At 60.1% G+C, this 20442-nt stretch overlaps 1 protein-coding gene across 2 annotated transcripts; it reads right to left on the reverse strand.

Annotated features, from left to right (window-relative positions):
* Window positions 1-1221: 1221 nt before the first annotated feature.
* Window positions 1222-20181, reverse strand: ARID3C (AT-rich interaction domain 3C). 2 transcript variants are annotated; one of them, XM_086629678.1, is made up of 8 exons: window positions 20143-20181; window positions 19070-19425; window positions 7433-7505; window positions 3484-3667; window positions 3015-3259; window positions 2431-2700; window positions 2164-2253; window positions 1222-1364 (listed from the first exon to the last, which is right to left on the reverse strand). In XM_086629678.1, the coding sequence occupies exons 2-8, from the start codon at window positions 19367-19369 to the stop codon at window positions 1222-1224; spliced, it is 1305 nt and encodes a 434-aa protein (XP_086485804.1). In that variant the 5' UTR covers window positions 19370-19425; window positions 20143-20181. The 2 variants fall into 2 exon arrangements, with proteins under 2 accessions (XP_086485804.1, XP_086485805.1); XM_086629679.1 differs by lacking the exon at window positions 20143-20181 and having other exon boundaries at window positions 19070-19180; window positions 19232-19369.
* Between the last annotated feature and the right edge of the window lie 261 nt (window positions 20182-20442).

The raw sequence follows: 20442 nt of genomic DNA on the forward strand, positions 1-20442 counted from the left end.
CAGCCGCCGTGGAAGTGCCGGGGGGAGCCCAGCAGTACCGAGCCCCGGACCCCCGTGCTGAGGTAGAGGTGAGCATTGCTCCACGCTTGCCTGCTTTGGCACCCAGGGGTGTGAGCGGGTGGAGGAGGCGCCCGCCTGGCCCCAACGAGGTAGTTTGGAGTGCCTGGTGTGGTGCCCTCCATCTCCCTGCCCCCGGGCTGGGGACTCTGGTGTCTGGGCTGCAGGGGCACTGATGGGCCTCTCTGCCCTGCCCCCACCCACAAGCTTCTCCTAGTGCACGAGCCCCACCCCAATATTAATCCCCACCCCAGCCCCACCCCAGCAAGCTCCACCCCCACCTAACAACCCATCCCATCTCACCCCCACCAGTCCCACCAATATCCCCAATATCTGCCCCCCAGGGTGATCCCCATGAGTTGAGGACCTGGGGGGCCAAGGTGCTGCCACCCTGGTGTGGACATGGGTCACCCAGGACCCTGGTAGTGTCTCAGGGCAGGTGCAGCGAGCCCAAGCAGTGTGGGAGGACTGTGTCGAGGGGTCTGCACTGGGTAGGGGGTGCAGTATATAGGGGCTACAGTGTATAGGGGCTACAGTGTTTGCACTGAGGATGTGCACAGGTGATGTAACATGGGCACCAAGGGTGTGTATAGGGGATGCAGTGCGTGCACTGGGGGTGTGTATAGGGGATACGGTGTGTAGGGTATGCCGTGTATATGCATCAACAGTGTGTATAAGGAACAGTGTGCATAGAGATGTGTACAGGGGAAAGGGTGGGTAAGAGATGCAGCGTGTGCATTGAGTGCGACAATGTGAAGGACGCAGTGTGTGCATTGAGGTGTGTACACGGGCTGCAGTGCGTGCACCAAGGCGGGTATAGAGGCCACAGTGTACGCATCGAGGTGGGTATAGGGGCTGCAGTGTGTAGGGGATGCAGCATGCAGGACCCAGGGATGCCCCAGGCAGCAGGGCAGGCAGGAGCTGTACGGGGGGGTCACCTGGGAAGGATGGAGGGCATGCGTGGGGAAAGGGTCCCACACATAGAGGTAGGGGACACAAGGGGCCACGTGGGTGCCCACAGCCTTGCACGGACACAGCTCAATATTGCAGCAAGAAGCACCTTTGGGTCCCCTATCCCACCCTGGTGGCCCATCTGGGTTCCACAGCTCAGCCCCCCAGGCCTTGGGGACCTCCAGCTGCTTTCGGGGTGGGGGGGCATCTCTCCTACGGCGAGGCGCTGGCAGGAGTGTGGCTGTGCGAGGGGGCTGGGAGCAGTGGGTTTGGGGCGGGCACGGGGTTCGGCCGGCTCTGGGTGTTCCCTCCACCGGGTGCCGGAGGGGCTGAGGGCCGGCGGGCGAACAGGACCCCTGAGGAATAAGAGCAAGGGGGTTAGGGCAAGCCCAGGGTTGGGGGCTCCGCTCACCTGGTTCCCAGCACCCAGGCCAGGGAGGGTGGGACCAGCACCCCTGGGGGCCCTAGCCCCCCTTATCAACCTTGGTGCCTCCTCTGGCCCAGCCACCCTCACCCACAGGGAGCAGCCCCAAGGTGGCCCAGGACCATTTGGCTGGCAACCTAGTATGCTGATCAGCCCTGACCTTTCCAGTTCATTAAATATTTAAGTCCTGAAGGAAAAGCCACTGATTTTAATTGGGGGTGTCTCAGCAGGGCAGCGGGTGAACTGCTTAGCCAGGTAGGTGCACATCAGCACCTCAAAGAAGCCTCTGCTCCAGCAAAGCACCCCAACATCTTGCCCTGCACCCACCACCGTGCTCTGCAACCAGCCAATCCCTGCACCCAGCCTGAGACCCTCGGGGCCCACCAGCATCAGAGTGACCCTAAATCCAAGACCCACCTGCAGGACCCATAGTAGGGGATGACCCCAGGTGCCTTTTCACACCCAGGTGCATCCCAAGTCCATCCGTCTGTCCATCCGTCTATCCATCCCTCACTTTGGTCTTTCATTGCTAGCCCCTGCTGGGGGCCAATTTCCATCCTCGCCGACCCCCTCCTTCTCCTGCCCCCTCTCCCCAGGCCCTGCCACTTCATTACAATGGATTTTATAGTAAAGACATCAGATTGAAGGAAGGACTTGCTGGCCGGGCAGTGGCTATAAGTTATTGGATTTCCCGGCCGCAATTACACAGGCCAAGCGGCCCTTCTATTTACCTGTGTAGACAACTCCATTTATTTCTATTGACATGTTGATACTGCTAATGCCGTTGGTGGACAGGTTCAATGCGGTCTCCTGTCTGTCATCTGGGGAAAGGAAATACCAATATGAGCATTAAAAGAAACAGAAACAAGAGCCTGCCCAAGAGAGAGAAGCAGGGCTCTGGCCTCTCTGGGCATCCCTGCTCCTCTCCAGCTGCTGCTGCTCCCTCCTGGGGTGCCAAGGGATGGGGTGACCCAAGCCGAGGTGTTGCGTCTCGCTACCTCGGTTGGAGATCTTGACATTCATGGGGAACTGTGAGGCCACGGCCAGGAGGTTGTGCTGCAGCGCGTGTTGCACCAGCCGCTGCTGCTCCTCCGCTGTCAGGGCCAACTTCTTCTCTGGGGGCTCCCCCGTCTCCAGCTTCTCCCGCAGCTGCTCCAGCACCGCTGCCTGCGAGGCAGCTGCTGCTTGAGCCGCTGCGAGGTGGTGCCCGGCCAGTCCCACCGGGATAGCGATGCGCCCTGGCACTGCCGCTGCCAGCACGCCATCCTCTGCAACGACCGGGAGAGCTCAGCAGGTGCCCCTGTCACCACCCCACCTCACCATCCCCAGCTGGTGCCACCTCCATCCCAGTGGCAGAGGGCAAGGTGGGCCACCACCCCCAGCATCTGGGCTTGGTCCTCACCCAAAATCAGGAGAAATAAATCTTTCTCAGTTCCAGAGAGGGACTAAATAAACAAAATTGCTCCTTTTTCCCTCACTAACTACAAAGGGCAAGAGCAACCAGGGAACATCCCTGCTGCCATAGCAGTGTCCATTCCAGGGGAGAGATGCCTGCCACGGGTCAGATGTGGTCCTCACCCACCTTTCTTAACAGCATGCACCTGCCCAAGCTGGCTGCAGCTGTGTGTGGAGATGCTGAGAGCCGGCAGAGGCATTTTGGGGGAGCCCAGCAGGGTTGGGGTGCCAGCTGGGGAGTAGTTGAAGAGCGCCGTGCCGAAAGTCTGCCTCCGCCCCTCCCGCCGGTTGCTGTCGATGGCAGCTTGGAGCTCCACGGGAGAGCTGAGCGCCCGCTTCTCACATTCGTAGGGATACAGGTACTTCATGTATCTGCACAGGGAGAGAGCCACGATGAGACCCAGCACCATGCGCCTCCCAGCCAGCCCTGTGCTGAAAGAGGACTGGGATGAGGATGGCATCTGGGAAGGGGCAGAGCCCTCCACCCCACCTCGGGGCACCTCATGCTGCACCACGGTGGGGGATCAGGGACACCTGAGACAGCGGGTGCCCCAGGGTGGGTGAACCCCCACCCACTGCCACAGCCAGGCACTCACTGCGTGCGGAGCGTGAAGGCAGCGCTGGTGATGGAGGTAGGTAGGTTGAGGCCCTTGGTGATCTCCCGCCAGATTTTCTTGTTGATGACTTCGACCAGGCCACCCTTGTCTGTCACCAGCTGGTAGAGTGTGTACAGGTCCAGCACTTGCTTGGCCATGATGGGGATGCGGTTCACGGGCGTCCCTTCCAGCCATGCGCAAAGGAGAGAAAAGGGTGTGGGGTGAGCCCATGGGGACACTTGCTTCTTGGGGATACAGCCCCTGCCTCGTCCTCACTGCCACTGCAGGTGCTGGCCACCCTCAAAGGGGAGATGCATCTCTCCGCACCCCGGTGAGCACTCACAGGCACAGGGGCTGCAGGCAGGACCCCGGGGTTCCTGAGAGAGCAGCACCGTGCCCATGAGCAGGGCAGATCCTGGCATGCTGGCACAGGGTCCCATCAATGGAGCTGTCAATGGGGCTGAATACGCTTTCAGCTGGGATGTAGGGGCATAGTGGGATGGGCAAAGTACCTCTTCCAGAGCCCCTTAGGAGGGTTGTCCCCCCACAACTCAGAGCTCCCTATAGAGCATCTTCCCTCAAAATCTTTCAGAGCATCCTAGAAGGATTCTCTTTGTAATTCCCTTTCAGAGCCCCAGAAAGAAAGACCCCCTCTAAACTTTAGAAAGGGACTCACCCTATAACCCTCTCTGAAGAGCAAGTCCCCCCATAACCCTTTTGGAGGGACTCATCCTATAACCTCCCAATAGAGAGATTTTGTCTCTTAAAAATCCCCTTCCAGACTCCATAGAGAGGGACTCCCCCAGGAGTCCCCAAAAAGACTCCCCACCCTACAGACCACTCCCAGCAGCCCCTCGGCTGCTTAAAGGTCTTCAGTGCCCCACCTCAAGATACCTGACCCCAAACCCCCTTCAAGCACCCTCAGTAGACACCCTGATCCCTGGTACCCCAGCATCAACCCTCCACTGAGGCCATGGGGCAAGGAGACATGGGGTTGCCAGGTCTCTGTGAGCACTGCATGGTCCTCACAGCCACTGGGTCTGGTTACAACCCCCTCCTCACTTTTCCAGCACCCTCAAATAGCCTCACAGCCTTGCTCTGCCCCATGGAACCTCAGGGCAATGGTCCAGGCAGCGGCTGGGGCTGCAGCAGGGCAGAGGACAGACAAGCATCCCATCCCGTCTGGTCCCGTCCCACCCCATATTTATTCCTCCTGCGGGATGGCGGGGCGCAGGCGGTATCGGAAAGCCATCCATTTGGCCAGGGGAGGCTGTCACGGCTGCGCTTCGCCCCTCAAACGAAGCCGTCACTCACCGCTATCCTCCAGCATCCCTAATTTATGGCCCCGATATTGGCTTGGCTCCTTCACATAAGCCTGAAAAATGAGCTCTTTTTATTCCTTTACTGAGTTCATTTAACTTTTTTTTTTGTGTCTGTGTTGTTCAGCCGGTTGGGAAGGGGGAGAGGAGTTTATCCTCCCGGGAAAACGGCAGAGATATCGACTCGATATCTGCCGGCGGTCCCTCACCAGCCCTGCCTGAGGTCTGCCGACACCGGCTCCCCATTACCCCAAAATGCCAACGAGTTTGTGGGATCTCAGTCCCCGATCAAAGGCCCACGGACTTCTTTTCTCTTCCCTCCTCCCCAGCAGTGGTGGACATTGAAAGCAGCTCGCTGTTAATCTTGGGGCTGTGCGGGGCGCGTGGCGGGTGGCTGGTGCCCGTCTTGCTGACAAAGGGACCTGTCTGCCCCCCCGTCAGAGTGATGGCCTCAGCCCCGGCCAGGGCGAGAGGCACAAAAGCCCAAGGAGGTGATGCGGCCACCGTGGCACTGCAATTAGCTCCTTGACTGATTAACGGCCCCGTGTTATCAGCAGGTCCATCTGTTTGGAGAGGAGATGGTGGGGACCCTGTGGACCCCTGGTGAACAAATGTAGAAACAGGTCCCCTGTGTCCCAGCTTGCCACTTTTGGGGTGCCACAGAGGGTGGGGCATGAGGATGAGGTGTCCCACTGACTGTACCCCAAGTCTGATGAGGGTGATGGTATCGCCCCCACATGTCACTGAGGCTGTGTGAATCTGCCCTGTGCCATGGGTTCCTCGATGTCCCCAGCCCATTTTTCAGTCCCACTAATTTTCCACTCCGCGGACAAAAGCCAGTGCTGAAACTGCTCTGGCAACAGCAGTGGGGATGCAGCCCCTTTCATTAGGGCTTATCTGTGGGCATCATTCCCCCCGGCCCACCGCCACTTTAAAGACACAGTCAAGGGGTCACAGACCCCTGCCCATGCACCCATGGGTGCCCCAGCAGCACCCATGCCAGCTTATGGGCGCTGCTCTTCAGCTAGATCCCGATGACCTCAAGGATGCTGTCCTTGCCCCGCAGCTCCTCTGTCCCCGTTCTCCTTGCTACCCAGCTCCAAAATCTTCCGCTCCTCCAACTGGCAAATGCACACCCGCACCTGCACACCCAAACCTGCACCCACACCCCTCTGCCTGCCCTCCCCAGGGGGATGCCACCCACACGGAGGAGGCATGGGACAGAGGTGACAGGAGCCGGGCAGCCAGATGCAGAGTGATGAAGAGCAGCATTGGCAGGGAAGCATCGGGTTCCCTCCCTCCTCCCCGCACCACCAGGCACTTGCTTAATTAGCCCCGGCCCCAATGGCGAGGGAGTTAATTAGCTCTGGAGAGAAAGATAATGAAGCCTCGGAACAGCCCATGAATCTTGTGGCTGATGGATGCTGGGGGGGCTGAGGCTGCACTGATGCTCCCACTCGCTCCCCATAGCCCTGCACCAGGGCCAGGGGTATCAGGGGGCACCCACAGGGCAGTACCCAGGCCCCCCCCCGCCTCCAGCTGGGAGCTGGTGTGAGCCCCAGGGCTGTGCCAGTGCCCTGCAGCACAGCTCTGAGTGAAATGAGTTTGTGAGGTCTCAGCCCAACCCGAACGTTGATCACTGCCACCCACATGGGTGGGTGGGCCCCTCCACTGCCCTTTCCATGGGCACAACGTGGGGCAACTCCCCCTTTCTGCCCAACCTCACCCTCCACACAGCCCCGCTGCTCCCACACTTCCCCCCCAGCCTTCCCCCGTTAATTAGCTCAGCATTAACCTCTGCCTGGGGTTTACTGGCTATTGAGCGGCATGTTCATTAATCCACACACTGGCAAAAGGCTCTAATTAATACGGCCGGCCACACGCCCGCGCTCGGCAACTTTTAATTGTCGCAGGCCCGGCTGGGGAGGGCGAAGGTTAAAGCATTTATCGAGTCCCCGGGAGCTGGCTTGGCCCCCCATGCCGATAGTAAAGATTTCCGATGCGGATGGGCTGGCTGGCGAGCCCTTAACCCCTGGGCGCCCGGTGCTGCCCAGACCACCAACCCCACTCCTGCGGCATCCAAGACATCGCTAAGAGGTGCCGGTAACGGGCATCCTCATGGGACACGAATAACGGGGAGCACTAAGCAGCATCGCTAATGGGGACTGCTAAGGGCATCCCCACCAGGCATCACTAAAAGGTCCTCCAAACTGACACTCCTAATAGGCATCATTAATAGGCGCTGCTACGGGTTGTCACCAAGGAGTAAGCTAGTGGGCACCTCCACCAGGCATTGCTAGTGGGCATCCCTGCTGGGCATTGCTAATGGGCATCCCTAAAAGGAATCACCGCCAGCCCCATCCTGGGGGGCCCAGGGGAGACCCTCTGGCCAGCAGATACCCCATGGTGGGGGGGGATCCACCTGGGGCAATGGGGGCAAATCTGCTGAGTGTGAGTCTATGCACGTGCATGTGTGTGTAGGAGATGGTGGGGGGAGGCCCCGCAGGACCTGCCTGGGAGGCTTGTAGAGACCCACAGGAGCTCAGTGCCTGAGAGGGCCACACTGTGAGCCCCCCCAGGCAGCCAGGGAGAGGGTGCCAGTGGTGCCCACCCCAGCCACCTGCCTTTACCTCTCTTCTGCATGAAACTGAATAGGTCGTCCAGGAACTCCTTGCGTTTCGGGTCCTCGTCCAGTTCATAGAGCTGGAGGTGAGAGAGAGAGGGGTCAGCGCTGCCAGCGCATGGGGGTGCATGAGGCAGAGAGGGTTAATGCCAGGGTCAGGACCACTGCCTGTGCCAGGACCCAGCATCACCCCGGCCCCAGTCGCCCTCTGTGCCAGTAACAAGAGGCTCTCTCTGCCCCATGGACGGGGCCTCCTAGCACACCCTCCATGCCCGCAGCAGTGGGTCCTCCTCATGCCTGGGGGCTGTTGCAGGCTCCCCACACACCATCAACTGTTTTACAGGCTTTCTGCAGAGACACTGCATCCATGCCTCAGTTTCTCTGCCCCTCTCCTCACTAGATAGAGGGAGGACAGCACTTCAGCCCAGGAAGGTGATCCCACCATAGACAGAGCAGTAGCAAATCCTGGGCTCCTGGGCAGGTCCCTGGAACCGGGATGCTGAGCCCTGCTCTGGCCTAGCAGCCTCCCAGCAGTGCCCAGTGCCAGCGTTCAGCAGGTCTCAGCATGGGATTAGCATCCTCATCGGCAGGGACACGCATCCACCCACGCAGTGGAGATGCCGGTCCCTTCTAGGAGCAGGGAGAGCTGGTAGGGCCACTGTGCTGGGTGCTGGTGAGGGAGCTGCGAGTGCTGGGGCTGCCCCACTAGACCAGGGTGACAGGGCTATCGATGAGCAGATAAGCATGGCCTGAGCCTTGCCACCACGAGACGGGGCGTGATCAATGGCCAAAGGACAGTGCAAGGCTGTCCAAAGGCTCCTCCCTCAACTGGGCATGGCGACCCCAAAGCCATCTCCCCTGGCCAGGCACAGGGACCCCAAATTCCTTGGCTGTGCAGGGGGACCAGTGAGAGAGCACGGCAGTGACACATCCCCGCAAGGCACACGGACTTTCTGCAGTGAGTGCGCATGTGCCACGCCAGACACGTGTGCACCATGCATGAGTACACTAGCACGAAACTGCAACTGCAGTGCCAGGTGCGCACTGACACTGGTGCTCGTGTGTCCCGGAAAGTTTGTGAGTGCACTGACACGTGTGCAAGGCGGTATGAGTGCACATGGTTGTATGGATTCGGCTGTGAGGATACTTATGTGTGTTGGATGGATTCAGGTCTGGACACACGGACACAACCCCCCATCTGATCGTACAGATGGCACCAGGAAGGCGAGCGCAGCCGGTACACCAGGGACACGAAGTGCCAGCTCCGTGCGAAAGCCAGGGCTCGTCTGATTCCAGCACAGCGCCTGGGTGACCGTGACAAATTGGAGCCCGCCAGATCGATGGCCCAGCAGTAAAAGTCAGAGCACATGAAGGAAAAATTAGCACCAATCGAAGGCGCTATAGACACCAATTCCTCCCAGCGAGCCTGGCAAGAATTTAAAGCCATTGAAAAGAAACAAAACTCAGCAGTCCAGAATGGATTTCCAAAACATATACAAAGAAATGCAAGCTGGAAAACAAAGTCAGGCACAAAATAGAGTCGTTTAAAAAACAATTGTGCTGGGAAAGGCCGTTAAAAACCAATAGAAAGGGAGCACCCCCTCCCCTCCACACAGCACATCATTCACCAGACAGATAATGGGAGCTGTGCTGCAGGGATGACAGGCTGTGGGGACACGGAGACATGGTGATATAGGGATGGGGGGACATGGGGACACACAGCGATGCAGGGATGCTGGGATGCTCCTACAGGCACCCCACAGTTCCCATAGCTGGACAGACACATCTAACACAGTCACTCTTCTAACCCATGGGTGCCAGCTGCCTGTCCCTTGTCTAACAGACGGCTGTGAACTGTCTGTCCATAACCCAGTCTATGGGCGCTGCTGCCTGTCTCCCACGACACCCACGGGTGCTGACTGCCTGGCTCCAAGCCACTCCACGGTGCTCCATCCCTGCCCCTTCCTTGCCACCTCTCCATTCCCTCCCTGCAGCAGAGTGCTCTCAGGGTGCCTCGAACCCTGGCTGCCAGCACCCTGTCCCTCTCCTTCACCGCTGTGCTCCCTGCCCCGCTCTGTGCCCCCTCCCCATTGCCTGCCCTTTCCCAGGAGCTCCTCGAGCCATCAGTTATGGGAAAAAGGTCTGGCTTGGAGCAGAGCTCCAGGGGGACTGCTTTAATTTCTGCCCTGGGAAGGCTGAGCTAGCCAGGCTTTGTCTGTGCTTCCCCTCCTGTCCCTGCCTGCAGCGGGGCTCACACCCCAATCGCTCAATACCAAGCCCATTTCTAGACCCTGAGATGTCCTGGCTTGTCAAAGTAGGAGCAAACCCCCCTAAACCAGCAACTGCTCCCCATCCCATGGCAGGGAGAAGCCACCAGCTTCCCGAGGGGTCAAAACCCAGCTCTGCTGAATCCCTGGGTGCTGCTCACATTTCTGCTTCCGCCAAGGCAGGCAGGATCCCACCTGGCATGTACCACCACTGCCTCCAGCCCCCGAAACAGGTGTGACCTCCAAGTGCTGGGATCGCTTTTTCCACCATTTATTAACCTCTAACCTTTTACCTGTGGGGCACTGAGATGCAAAAACACATTACATCAAATGGGGAGCAAAGGTCGGCTTTTAAGTGGAGACGAGTAACAGGGGACGCACCGGGTGTCCCATGAGATTTCAGGATGCTCAGGCAGGAGAGGAGGCGGTTTTGGGGGATTCTTGCTGCTGAGGGGTGGGCTGGGTCCCATCCAAGGCTGGCAATGAGATCTAGGTGCCACAGGTTCACAGGAGTGCCATGGAGTGGCACAGGTGGTGGTCTGCTACAGGCTCCAGGCATGGAGGGACCCCCAGACACCCCCAGGCCTGAGGAAGAAGCCATTTCCATCCTCCCCAGGGCATCCTCTCACAGGATGGGCACCGCAGACCCTTCCCGCCTCACCTGGGGACTGACCATCTAAGTGCCACATCACAGCACCCCAGGTTCACACACAATCCTTGTGGGGACACACATAGCTCACGTGGGTGTACACAACTCCACAGGCACTGACACAACTCCACACGGGTGTGTACAAGCCCACACAAGTATGCACAGCCCTGTATGGGCTCGCACATCCCCACATGAGTGTGCACAACCTTGTGTGGGTACACACGACTCACATGAGTGAGCACAAACCCTCCCGGGCTCACACAACTCCATACAAGCGTGTGCACAACCCTGTACATGCACACGCATCCCCCAGGGCCACACACAAGCTTGCACAGGCACGTACAACCCTGCACAAGCACGCACAACCCTGTGCCGGTGTGCGCAACCCTGCACGGGCACACAGACCATTGCGTGAGTGCGCACAACCCCGTACACCCACACAGAACCTGCAGAGGCACAAACCCCTGCACAGGCACATACAACCCCATGTGGATGTGCACAGCCTGCGTCAGGCACGCACAAGCCCAGGTGGGCAAGCACAGCCTTTCACCGGTGCACACAACTCTGCGCGAGCACGCACAGCCCCATGCGTGCACGCAGAGCCCTGCATGGGCATGCACTGCAGAGGTGCATGCACAACCCCAGGCGGACGTGCACAACCCAGTATATGCACGCACAAGCCTGCACGTGCATGCACAACCCCAGACGGGCACACACTCCCCTCCGGACGGACACCCGCACCCCAAAGGGGCACACGCTGCCCCAAAGCATCCCCCCATCGTGCACCTGGGAGCAGACAGGCAGGCCTTGCCTAGGGGCAGTTGTGCAACACGAGCAGCGGCTCCTGCTTGCGGTGACCTATGAGCAAGGACCCTTTTAATCGTGTTTGTATTGATATAATTAGTAACTCATTTAACGCCATCGATGTAACTATATTCCTCTATAAACAGAAGTATTAAACTGTCAAGCCCGGGGATCGATACCCGCTGGTGCGCAGCGCAGATCCGCTCTGCCGACCTCAGGGACCCCGTCCATGGTGCTTGGACCCCCCCAAAAGCTGTGGCACCCCCAGCACCACTCCACCTCCAGCTGGCATCGCTGCTCGGGTGCTGGTGCAGGGCCAGAGCAGGGTGTCCTCGTCCCCACCCAGCTTCGGGGACCCCACGCCCTCCCATCATCCCATCGCCATGGCGACATCTTTATTCCTTAAGGGATGAGGATAACTGGGCTTGTCGGGCAGGTTAAAGGTCAGCGGGTCGAACACGGTTTATTAAAGGGACGTGAATAGACCTTGTGCCTCCTCCTCCTTCCCATCACAATTAAATAACATTGTTAGCACCTCTCACTCACCCAGGAGATGCCTCTCCTGGAGCTGGGGAGGGGGTTGTAGGGCTAGGGCTGGGGTCCCTGGCACCCCTTAGCTAAGCTGATCCCCTAGGCAGAGGAAGGATGCAGTGAGGTGCTAAGCCACTCCCCAGGCATCTCCAGGCTGCCCTTGCCCCAGCGAGCCCCTCCATCGCCACCCCAGGGCCCTGCTGCCAAGGGAACCGATGGCAGTGGGACCCCCTGCAGCCCCCGCGCAGCTGCCACCTCCTGCTGGCAGCGAGGGCTCAGATCGGCAACCAGGATTTAATCCACTTAATACAAGCTGTATCGATCCTGGACCCCGCTCAGCTCCCCTTGCCTCTCATCCCCCGCCAACCCCGAGCCGCTTAATATGCACCGCATTGATTGGCCACACTGCTAATTTTTCCATCTGGCCACTGTTCACGCAGGGAGCTCAGGTGATGCTCGTCCCCATGCATCCCCCCCCAGCTCCCTGGGGTGCAGCTGCACGCTGCAGGTGGCCGACTGCTCTGACAGGCTAATTTGGGGTCCTTGCCCTTCTCTAGGGCATCACTTTTGCCTCCGAGCTGGGGGTCTCTGGCTCACTCCCCAGGGAGATGGTGCACACTCAGGCACTCAGACACTGGGGTGTCCCCTGCTGTGTTCTGATGGCATGGGGGGACAGGAAAGCCCTCAGCACCCCAGTTTACCCTGCAGGCTTGCAACCCTAGGAACTGGCTTTTTCCAATCGATGCACAGCCCTGAGCACCCCAGGGTGCAGGGACCCCAACAGTGTTCATAGTCAGAGCCCCCCTGCCGTGTCCCCCTGGTCAGAGGGCACACAAAAAGGAGCTGAGGGCTCATGGGTCCCCCTCCCATCGCCACTGCCAGAGCTGGGGGGCAGTTCACTCCCCGCCAGGCACAAACCACCCCCTGACCTTGCGAGCCACCACTCGCCTCCGCCACCAGTCGTTAATAAGTTAATGGTTATGGGATGGCTTTGCGCGGACGTTGGCTGCATTGGAAGGTGTTGCTGGCTCTCAGAGGGGGGCTGCTGCCCTGACCCCACAGCCCCAGTGAGTGTCAGGGTGCTCGCTCACCCCAACATCCCCAGCATCAATAGTCACCCCACCGATGTGGCTAGGCACCCCTGTCCGAAGCCCTTTTCCAGTGCCGCGGCTTCCCCCAAAGCCTTTCATCATGCTTAATATTTAACAGCGCTTTATAGAGCAGCAGGTTTAATCAGCACTGATAATGCGTCGGATCCGGCAGGTCATTAAAACCCCCCTCCCCACTGCGGCGGGCGCCGCTGCTCTCGGGAGAGCTGCCTGCTGCAAACATTAACCCGGCTTCGTGCAAGGTGAGGGACTGTTTGCTGGCAGCGCTGGCCTTGGGACGGCAGCCCCCCACCCACAGCCTGGCTCTGGGGTGATGGCAGGGGCTCACAGGGTTCCCAGCCTCCTCCCCAACCCATTTCACAGGAGGGGAAACTGGCGCAGGGTGCCAGCATGACTCGCCCAAGAGTTAGAACCACAGGAAACACGCAGTGTGGTGCCACTGTGGACACTGTCCGTGGCTTCCTCCTGCTGTCCCACATATGTCTGTCTAGGGACTGCGGCACAGCGAGGACCCTGGCTCCCAGTGAGCATGCATCCCCCACGATCAGCGCCTTGTTACTCGTTCATGGCTGAGCAGGCAGGAGTCAATGAAGGGATTTGTTCAGGTTAACCTCCCTGACCCGCTGGCGCTTGCCGCGCCACCGCCTCCACCTCCGTCCTTGCTTTCCTCTCCATCCCTGCCTCCCCCTCCATCCTTGCCTCCCCCTCGATCCCTCCCAGGATGACCAGAGCCAGGGGACCCCCCTCCAGCAACAGCACCATCCCAGGTGTCCCCCGAGGGACACGCACAGCCATTGTATGTGCATGGGTATGCACATGGGGTGTGTGCTTGCACCACGTGTGGGTCAGTGCATGCACACACCTGCTACAGGGCTGGGTGAGTACGGGGGTGCGCACCTGGGAGGGCTTTCCCTGTGCACATCCACATACCCTGTGCACACTCACACACCCCCTCTACCCTCTCCTTTTGCACACACACCCTGTGCACGTTCACATATACACACCTGCTGTGCATGCTTATGCATCCTCTACACATTCCCCTGTGCACGTATGCACACATCCTGTGCACACTCACACAACCCCTAAACACACTTTCCCTGCACACACACCCTTGTGCATGCTCATGCATTCCCTATACACTCCCTCTATGGGACACGCTCACACCCCCCCTATACACAGTGTCCCCTATGCACACTCACCCTCACACAGGTACAAAACCCCTGTGGGCACCCCGGTGGGACCAGATCGCACCTTCCTGCTGCAGCGCTGCCCAGTCCACTGCCGGCACAGGGGATTTATCTCTATTATTAACTCAATTAGTGGATTAGCGGAGGCCCAAGCCAGCAAGGAGTGCATCCATCCCAAAACCCCCACTCACATCCGATTCCAGGGCAGCAGCTGGGGAGGGAGCAAGGGCAGCCATGGGGTGAGGGCTGCTGCCAGCACTCCTCTCCCACCCACAGCGCCTTTATTCTCACACCCTTGATTAGTTTTTACACCTCCTCTTTGGAGCCCCTAAGCCCAAGCCCTAGGGACTCCCTGGTCAGGAGATGGTGTCGCAGCAGACATAGAGGCTCTCAGCATCCCCCGGACAGCAGCAAGGCTGGGAAGGGTCCTGGGGGGCAGCGAGGGGAGCAGGGGGGCTGGTACCCACTAGGACTGCTCAGCACTGTGGGATAGGGCAAGGGGCACAAGGGTGGTCATGGAGAGGGGCTCAGCCCCCAAACCCTGCCTTCAAAACCCATGAGTCCCTATGGCTCCATACATGGAGACACTAGTCCATGTATGCACAGCAGCGCCCATACACGCTGGGACACTATACGTATCTCTATACATACTCATGGGTGTGTTCAGACACGTGTGGACACGTGGGCATATGCATGTGGGCACACACATGGTCCCAGATGCACCCCTACACTCACACGCATATACACACATATAGGCCACATCCATACACCCCCATAAAGGTCCATATACATACCCCTCATAAAGGTCCATATACACATACCAGCACTCACACAGGTTCGTACACACTTGGGCACTTACATGGATCCATACACACACATAGGGTCTCCCAGGGATCCCTACACATGTGGGCACTCATATGGCTCCATACACATGCATCAGCATTCACATGTGTTCAGACACACACAGGCACACCCCTAAACTTACAGGGGTTATATGGATCCATACACTCATGCTGGTCTATATGCACACACACACAGAACATTTCCATACATCCTCCCAGCCGTACTCCAGCAGCCCCCCTGCTCCTTCCCTGTGCCCCCACACTTGTGCCAGGGCTGCTGGAGCTGCTGCTGCCAGGGATTATCATGCTGACCCTTGCTGCCTCCCTGCTGCAGGTGGTCCCAGCCCCAGGGCAGAGCTCTCCCAGTAGGTTTGCCGGGGGAGAAGCCTCCAAGCAGCCACAGCCAGGAGCAAACACTACGTCCATCCGTCCCCCGCCTGATGCAGTGTAACCAGAGACCCTCTAATTTAGCCCTGGGAGACCCGCAGTTGTTGTTCCTGCACCTGGGTTAAAGATGTGCTGGAGGTGGGGGCTGTGGCAGGGAGACCACCTCCCTCTCCCCAGGGTCCCACTCCTGAGCTGCCTCTGTCTCCCCAGCCCTGCAGGTGAAAGCAATGAGGACAGAGACAGGAGGTTGAGTGCTGCACGACCCTGCCACCCCATTTTGGGATGACCCCAAGGTACAGGAAGGGGAACCGATGGACCAGGTTGTCCACGGTAGGGAGGGCTGCAGCCAACTCGGAGAACTTTCCTCCAGGCCTTGAGATGTGAGCACATCCCTTCATGACCAGTTAGACCCCTGCAAAATCCATGGAAAGGGCAGGCGGGTGCAAGAGGTGACTGCTGGCAGCAAGGACTGACAGGGCAGGAGCAGCACCATGGCAGGAGGAGAAACAGCCACACCAGGGATGGCCAAGGATGACAGCAAACAGCTGCTGGCAAAGCAAGGCACCCCTGATTTAACTGCTGAGGCTACCAGACATCTGAGAGTCTCTAAAGGGCCATCTGGTGCTGACCCCCCAGCTGCTCCCTGGCAGGGAGGAAGGAGCTTCAGGAGGTCCTAATTCCCCCAGCCGTGACCGGATGGGTCTGAACATGCTGGCAAGGCCCCAGCAAGGAGGGCATCCTCCTGCCAGCAAACACTCCCAGCACAAAACCCAGGCATTTGAGTCCCTCCTGCCAGAGGCCTTCCCGCGGTGCCATTTCTAGGAAGAGCTGGTGGATGGAAAGGGAAGTCCCGGGTCCTGGCATTGCTCTTCCATCACTTGGAGGAAACCAAGGAACCCATCTCTGTGTCCGCGCATGACTACTCGGGGGTGAAAGCTGAAGTTGTGGGGCTGAGCTGGCACAGGCAATGCCAGGCTCTTCCCAGTGCCCTCCAAGTCAAACACATGATGCAGCACCTCAGCGTCACAACTTGGTGGCATTCATGGGAGGTTCATAGGTAGCACATGGTCAGACCCGGCTCAATGCCCTGCACCCCGGGGCTGGGGCTGCCTCACAGTGCTGGTTGTGGGAGACCTCTTGGACCTTTGCCCAGGTCTCTACCCAGGTGTCCTTATCAAGTGTACATAGACCGGCGCCGGAGACTGATGCAAGAGGCAGGGGTGAGGGGGTCTCACAACCCCGTAACATCAGAGTGGCCCTCACAGATCAGAGCAAAGGTCCTGACAGCCCCCTCAAACCGGTGCCTCGGGAAACATATAAACCTGGGGAAGAAGCGTTTGCCTATTAACCCTCGATGGGTTTCTCCACCACAACCCCATCCTCTGCTCCCATTTTCAGCACTGCTGCGTTGCATGGAAAATCCCTGTGGCTGATCCTGCACCCGCCTCCCACCTCGTCCCCCTTAGGGTCCCTTCCTTGCTGTGGAGAGCTGAGAAAGTGGCTCACTGCCCACCCTTCACAAACCAGCCTGGATTTGGTGGTCCTCATTCACTTAGCTGTCCCCTCCTTACACAGGAGGATGACAGCAAGGACAGACCCTGAGACCTGTCCTAGATGATGCCAGCAGCGCCATGCTGGCATGGGGCAGCTTCAAGCACGGAGTCCCGGTGGGAAACACAGCCCGTGTGTCCCTCCATGCCCCACAGCATCACAGCCCAGCCCCTGGGAAACCTCTGAAAGGTGGAGAATGGCCACCCTCCCCACTCAGCCCTGCTGAGAGTGGAGAACCTGTTCCCCAAGCTGGGTGAGGCACAGCTCTGCAGCCCGGGGAGGGCCCGAGGGGACACTTCCCTCCCAGGCAGGGGGACATCCCCTCCCACATGATCACAGGGGAGGAACAGGAGTGACAGCCACCCTGCAGATTCCAAGGCAAGCCAGCACCGAAGCCTACCCCAAACTGCCACCCTATCGACGGCAGCACACGCAAAGTCAGGGCAGGGCTGGTCCTGATAACTCCTCTTTCTTGCTGTCCCATCCCATAATAAGCCATCCAGAGGCAATCAGTTTCCTTGTCCCTGTGCACCCAGGGGTACTGAACATAAGGGACATTCCACTGGCCCCTGGGCTGACTGGGACACGCCACCAGGTGGGAAACCCACCCATTGCCTTTCCAATCAGGGTTGGAGAAAAAAGAGAGCAAGCAAGCAAGGAGCCAAATCTCACGCCGGGAAGCAGTGGCAGGATTTATCCCCCCACACTGACCTCCCCTGCCATCCATCTCCCCAGTATTCACACGGAGCTGCCAGCTTTGCTCCAGCCCCACGCAGGGAGCACAGTCATCCCCAACCAGGGGCAGGGCGTGAGGCTGAAGGATGAAAAATGCCGGGGATGCTTTCTCTGTGTAAAGCCTTCCCAGGCCCAGGAGGGAGGAGCTGCTTCCCACCTCCCGGCTGACCCCAGGAACCGGACAGTCAGCCTTTTTCTGTGTAGCGGGGTGTAACGTAACACTTCCCGGACAAGATACGGAGTCTATGCAGTGCGCCCTCCCCAGCTCTCCCCGAGTTGCTTTCCAGGCAGCGTCAGGCACTGGCAGCCACCCTGGGCACGGCCATGGGGCACACGTTGCCTGCGCCCTGCCTGCACCCACACCTGCTGCCTCACAGCTGGGTGCCCAGACGGGTGAGACGTGGCCCCTCTGAATAATGCCACGTTGTGCAATCTCAAAGCAGAGCAGAAAAGGCAGCGGCATGGCCCCAGGGCAACCAAAAGTTGGGTCCCTACTGCTGTCCCCATCCCCTCCTACCAGAGCCACTGTGGATGAGCCAGTAAGTCTCCCCATCCCACCGTGCCCCGAACAGTGCCATCCTAAAAAGCCACATACCAGCTGCACAGGGACATCTCTGCCTGCTCTGTCCCCTCACTGCATCCTCCCTGCCACCCACTCTGCTGCCAGTATCACCCCTCTCTCCCCTCGAGCAAGGAAGCTGAGCACACAGGGAGTTACAAACCCGACCCAGCACTGTGCACTCACACTCATACTCACGCCCGTGCACTAAGCAGCACCTGCCAGATCTCTGTGGTACGGGGGTCTCTCCTGTGCCCACCAGGAGCGAGGCGACAGGGTTGACAATGCTGCTCCCTCCAGCCACCGTAGATCGTCAATCGGACACATTGATCAGCTATAATATGCCCCAGACCTTGCAGAGACTTGGGGGAGCTTGGCTCCGTGACCCACCAGCTCCTTGGGGTGACCATGCACCACAGTCCTCGCCATTGTCTGTCTCCACAAAACCTCCACCAACAGCAGACATCACATTTTGCCCGTCATGGAAAGCACCAGGGAGGGAGCCTGCATGGGTCAGGGTGGGCACAGGGAGGTGCCTGGACGCTGGGCACCCTGACATGCTGCAGGGCCTGGAGACATGCATAGGAAACATGGGGGAGTTGGGGAACACGAGGCAGGGGTGGGATGGAGCTTGGTGGCATGGAGATGGGGAGCACACGAGGATGCCCGCTGGGGTGTGGCAGGGGCAGTAGGGGGTGTTGGGTTGCACTGACTGTGATTGCCTGGAATGCAGTTTGGCATCAGTGGAGGGGGACTGGGAGGTTCTCATTTAGGGTGGCATGGCCATAATGTCGAGGTAATGGGGGATGTCAGCTTGGGGTGGGACTGCGATGGGGCTTGGGGCAGTGCGGTTGCTCATTTAGGATGAGACGCAGACAGGGTTTCAGGGCAGTGAGGGCCATAAGCGGTTTCCATTCAGAGAGGGCTAAACCCCGAGTTTGCAGGCCATAGGGGTCATCGGAGATGCCTGCCTGGAGCAGCCGGTGCTGGTGCCGGTGCGCTGGGTCGGCGGATGCCTCCTACCTGCTTAAACTGCTCCTCGTAGGTCCACTCGTGGTGCAGGGGGGGCGGCGGCTCGTGGGGATCCCCTTCTTCCTCCTCCTCCTCCTCCTCCTCCTCTTCTTCCTCCTCCTCCTCCTCCTCCTCCTCCCCCGCGGCGGAAGGCGGCGGGCGCGGGCCGGGGGCCGGGCGGCGGCGGGGAGCGACGGGCGGCGGCCCGAGGCCGGTGCCGTGGCCGGGGCCAGGCTCGACCGGAGGCCGTCGGGGAGCGCCGTCGGGGCCGCGGGCCAGGCGGGCCGCCTGCTGCCGCTGCAAGCTCTCCATCACCGCCGCCAAGCGCAGCCCCCCGCCGCCCCCGGCCCCCGCGGCGGGGCGGCCGGCTGCGGGTACAGGGCACGGCCTCAGCGCTGCCGCCGGAGGAGAAGGAGGAGGGAAGGGAGGAAGCACCCCTCACCCCACCCGCTCTCCCCTCCGCTCCCGGGAGCCCTGCCCAAAAGTTGGCCGCGGAGCCGCCGCCGCACCGGGCGCGGCACCCGCTGCCGGAGGGGCTGCCTCCCCCGCCGGGACCACCCGGCACCGTCCCCGCTCCCACCCGGTACCCGGCCCTACTGGGCACCCGGCTCTCCGGGACCTCATCCTTGCTCCTCGGAGGGACGCTCTCCCTGCTCCCACTGGGGACAGGTCCGACCCGGGACCGCTGTCGCTGTCTTGCGGGGACCCCCCCTCCCCGGACCATGTCTGCCTGGGACCCGTCGCCTCGGTCCCACCGAGGACCGCGTCTTACCGGGGACCGCCTCCCTGGTCTCACTGGAGACCCCCGTCCCAACGGTCCCACCAGAGACTGTCTCCTACCGAGCCCTCCCCGCCCCGGCCCCGCCGAGGACCCCGTCCCGGTCCCACTGGACATCTCCCCTCGGTCCCACCGGGCGTCCCGTCCTCCCGGGACTTTCCTCCCGCTCCCACCGGAGACCCCCATCCCGCTCCCTCTCCGATCCTGTCCCACCTGGGGTGCTCCCACCCCGCTCCCACCGCGCACCCCGGCGCTACCGGGGCCCCTCCGTTCCGTCCCGTCGCCATGCGGCCGCGCCGGCCCTCACCAGGGCGGGTTTGGCCGCCAGGCTGGGGTTTTCCACCATGCCGCTGGCTCCGAGCGCCGCCCGGGGCTCGCCCCGCCGTCCCGGGGGGCACGGCCGGCTGCTCCGCCCGGTCCCGGCCCGCCGCTCACATGGCGCCGCGCCTGCCGATATTTCTTTTATTCCGCAGCAGATGAGGGTGGGTGGGATTTTTTCCCTCTTTTCTTTCTTTCTCTCTTTCTTTCTTTTTTTTTTCCTTTTTTTTTTTTTTTTTTTTTTTTTGCAACAAGTGGCAGGCAGGCAGCAACACCCCTCCCCGCTCCC

Source organism: Tauraco erythrolophus, chromosome Z, assembly GCF_009769465.1.
Source record: "Tauraco erythrolophus isolate bTauEry1 chromosome Z, bTauEry1.pri, whole genome shotgun sequence".
Lineage (NCBI taxonomy): Eukaryota > Metazoa > Chordata > Aves > Musophagiformes > Musophagidae > Tauraco > Tauraco erythrolophus.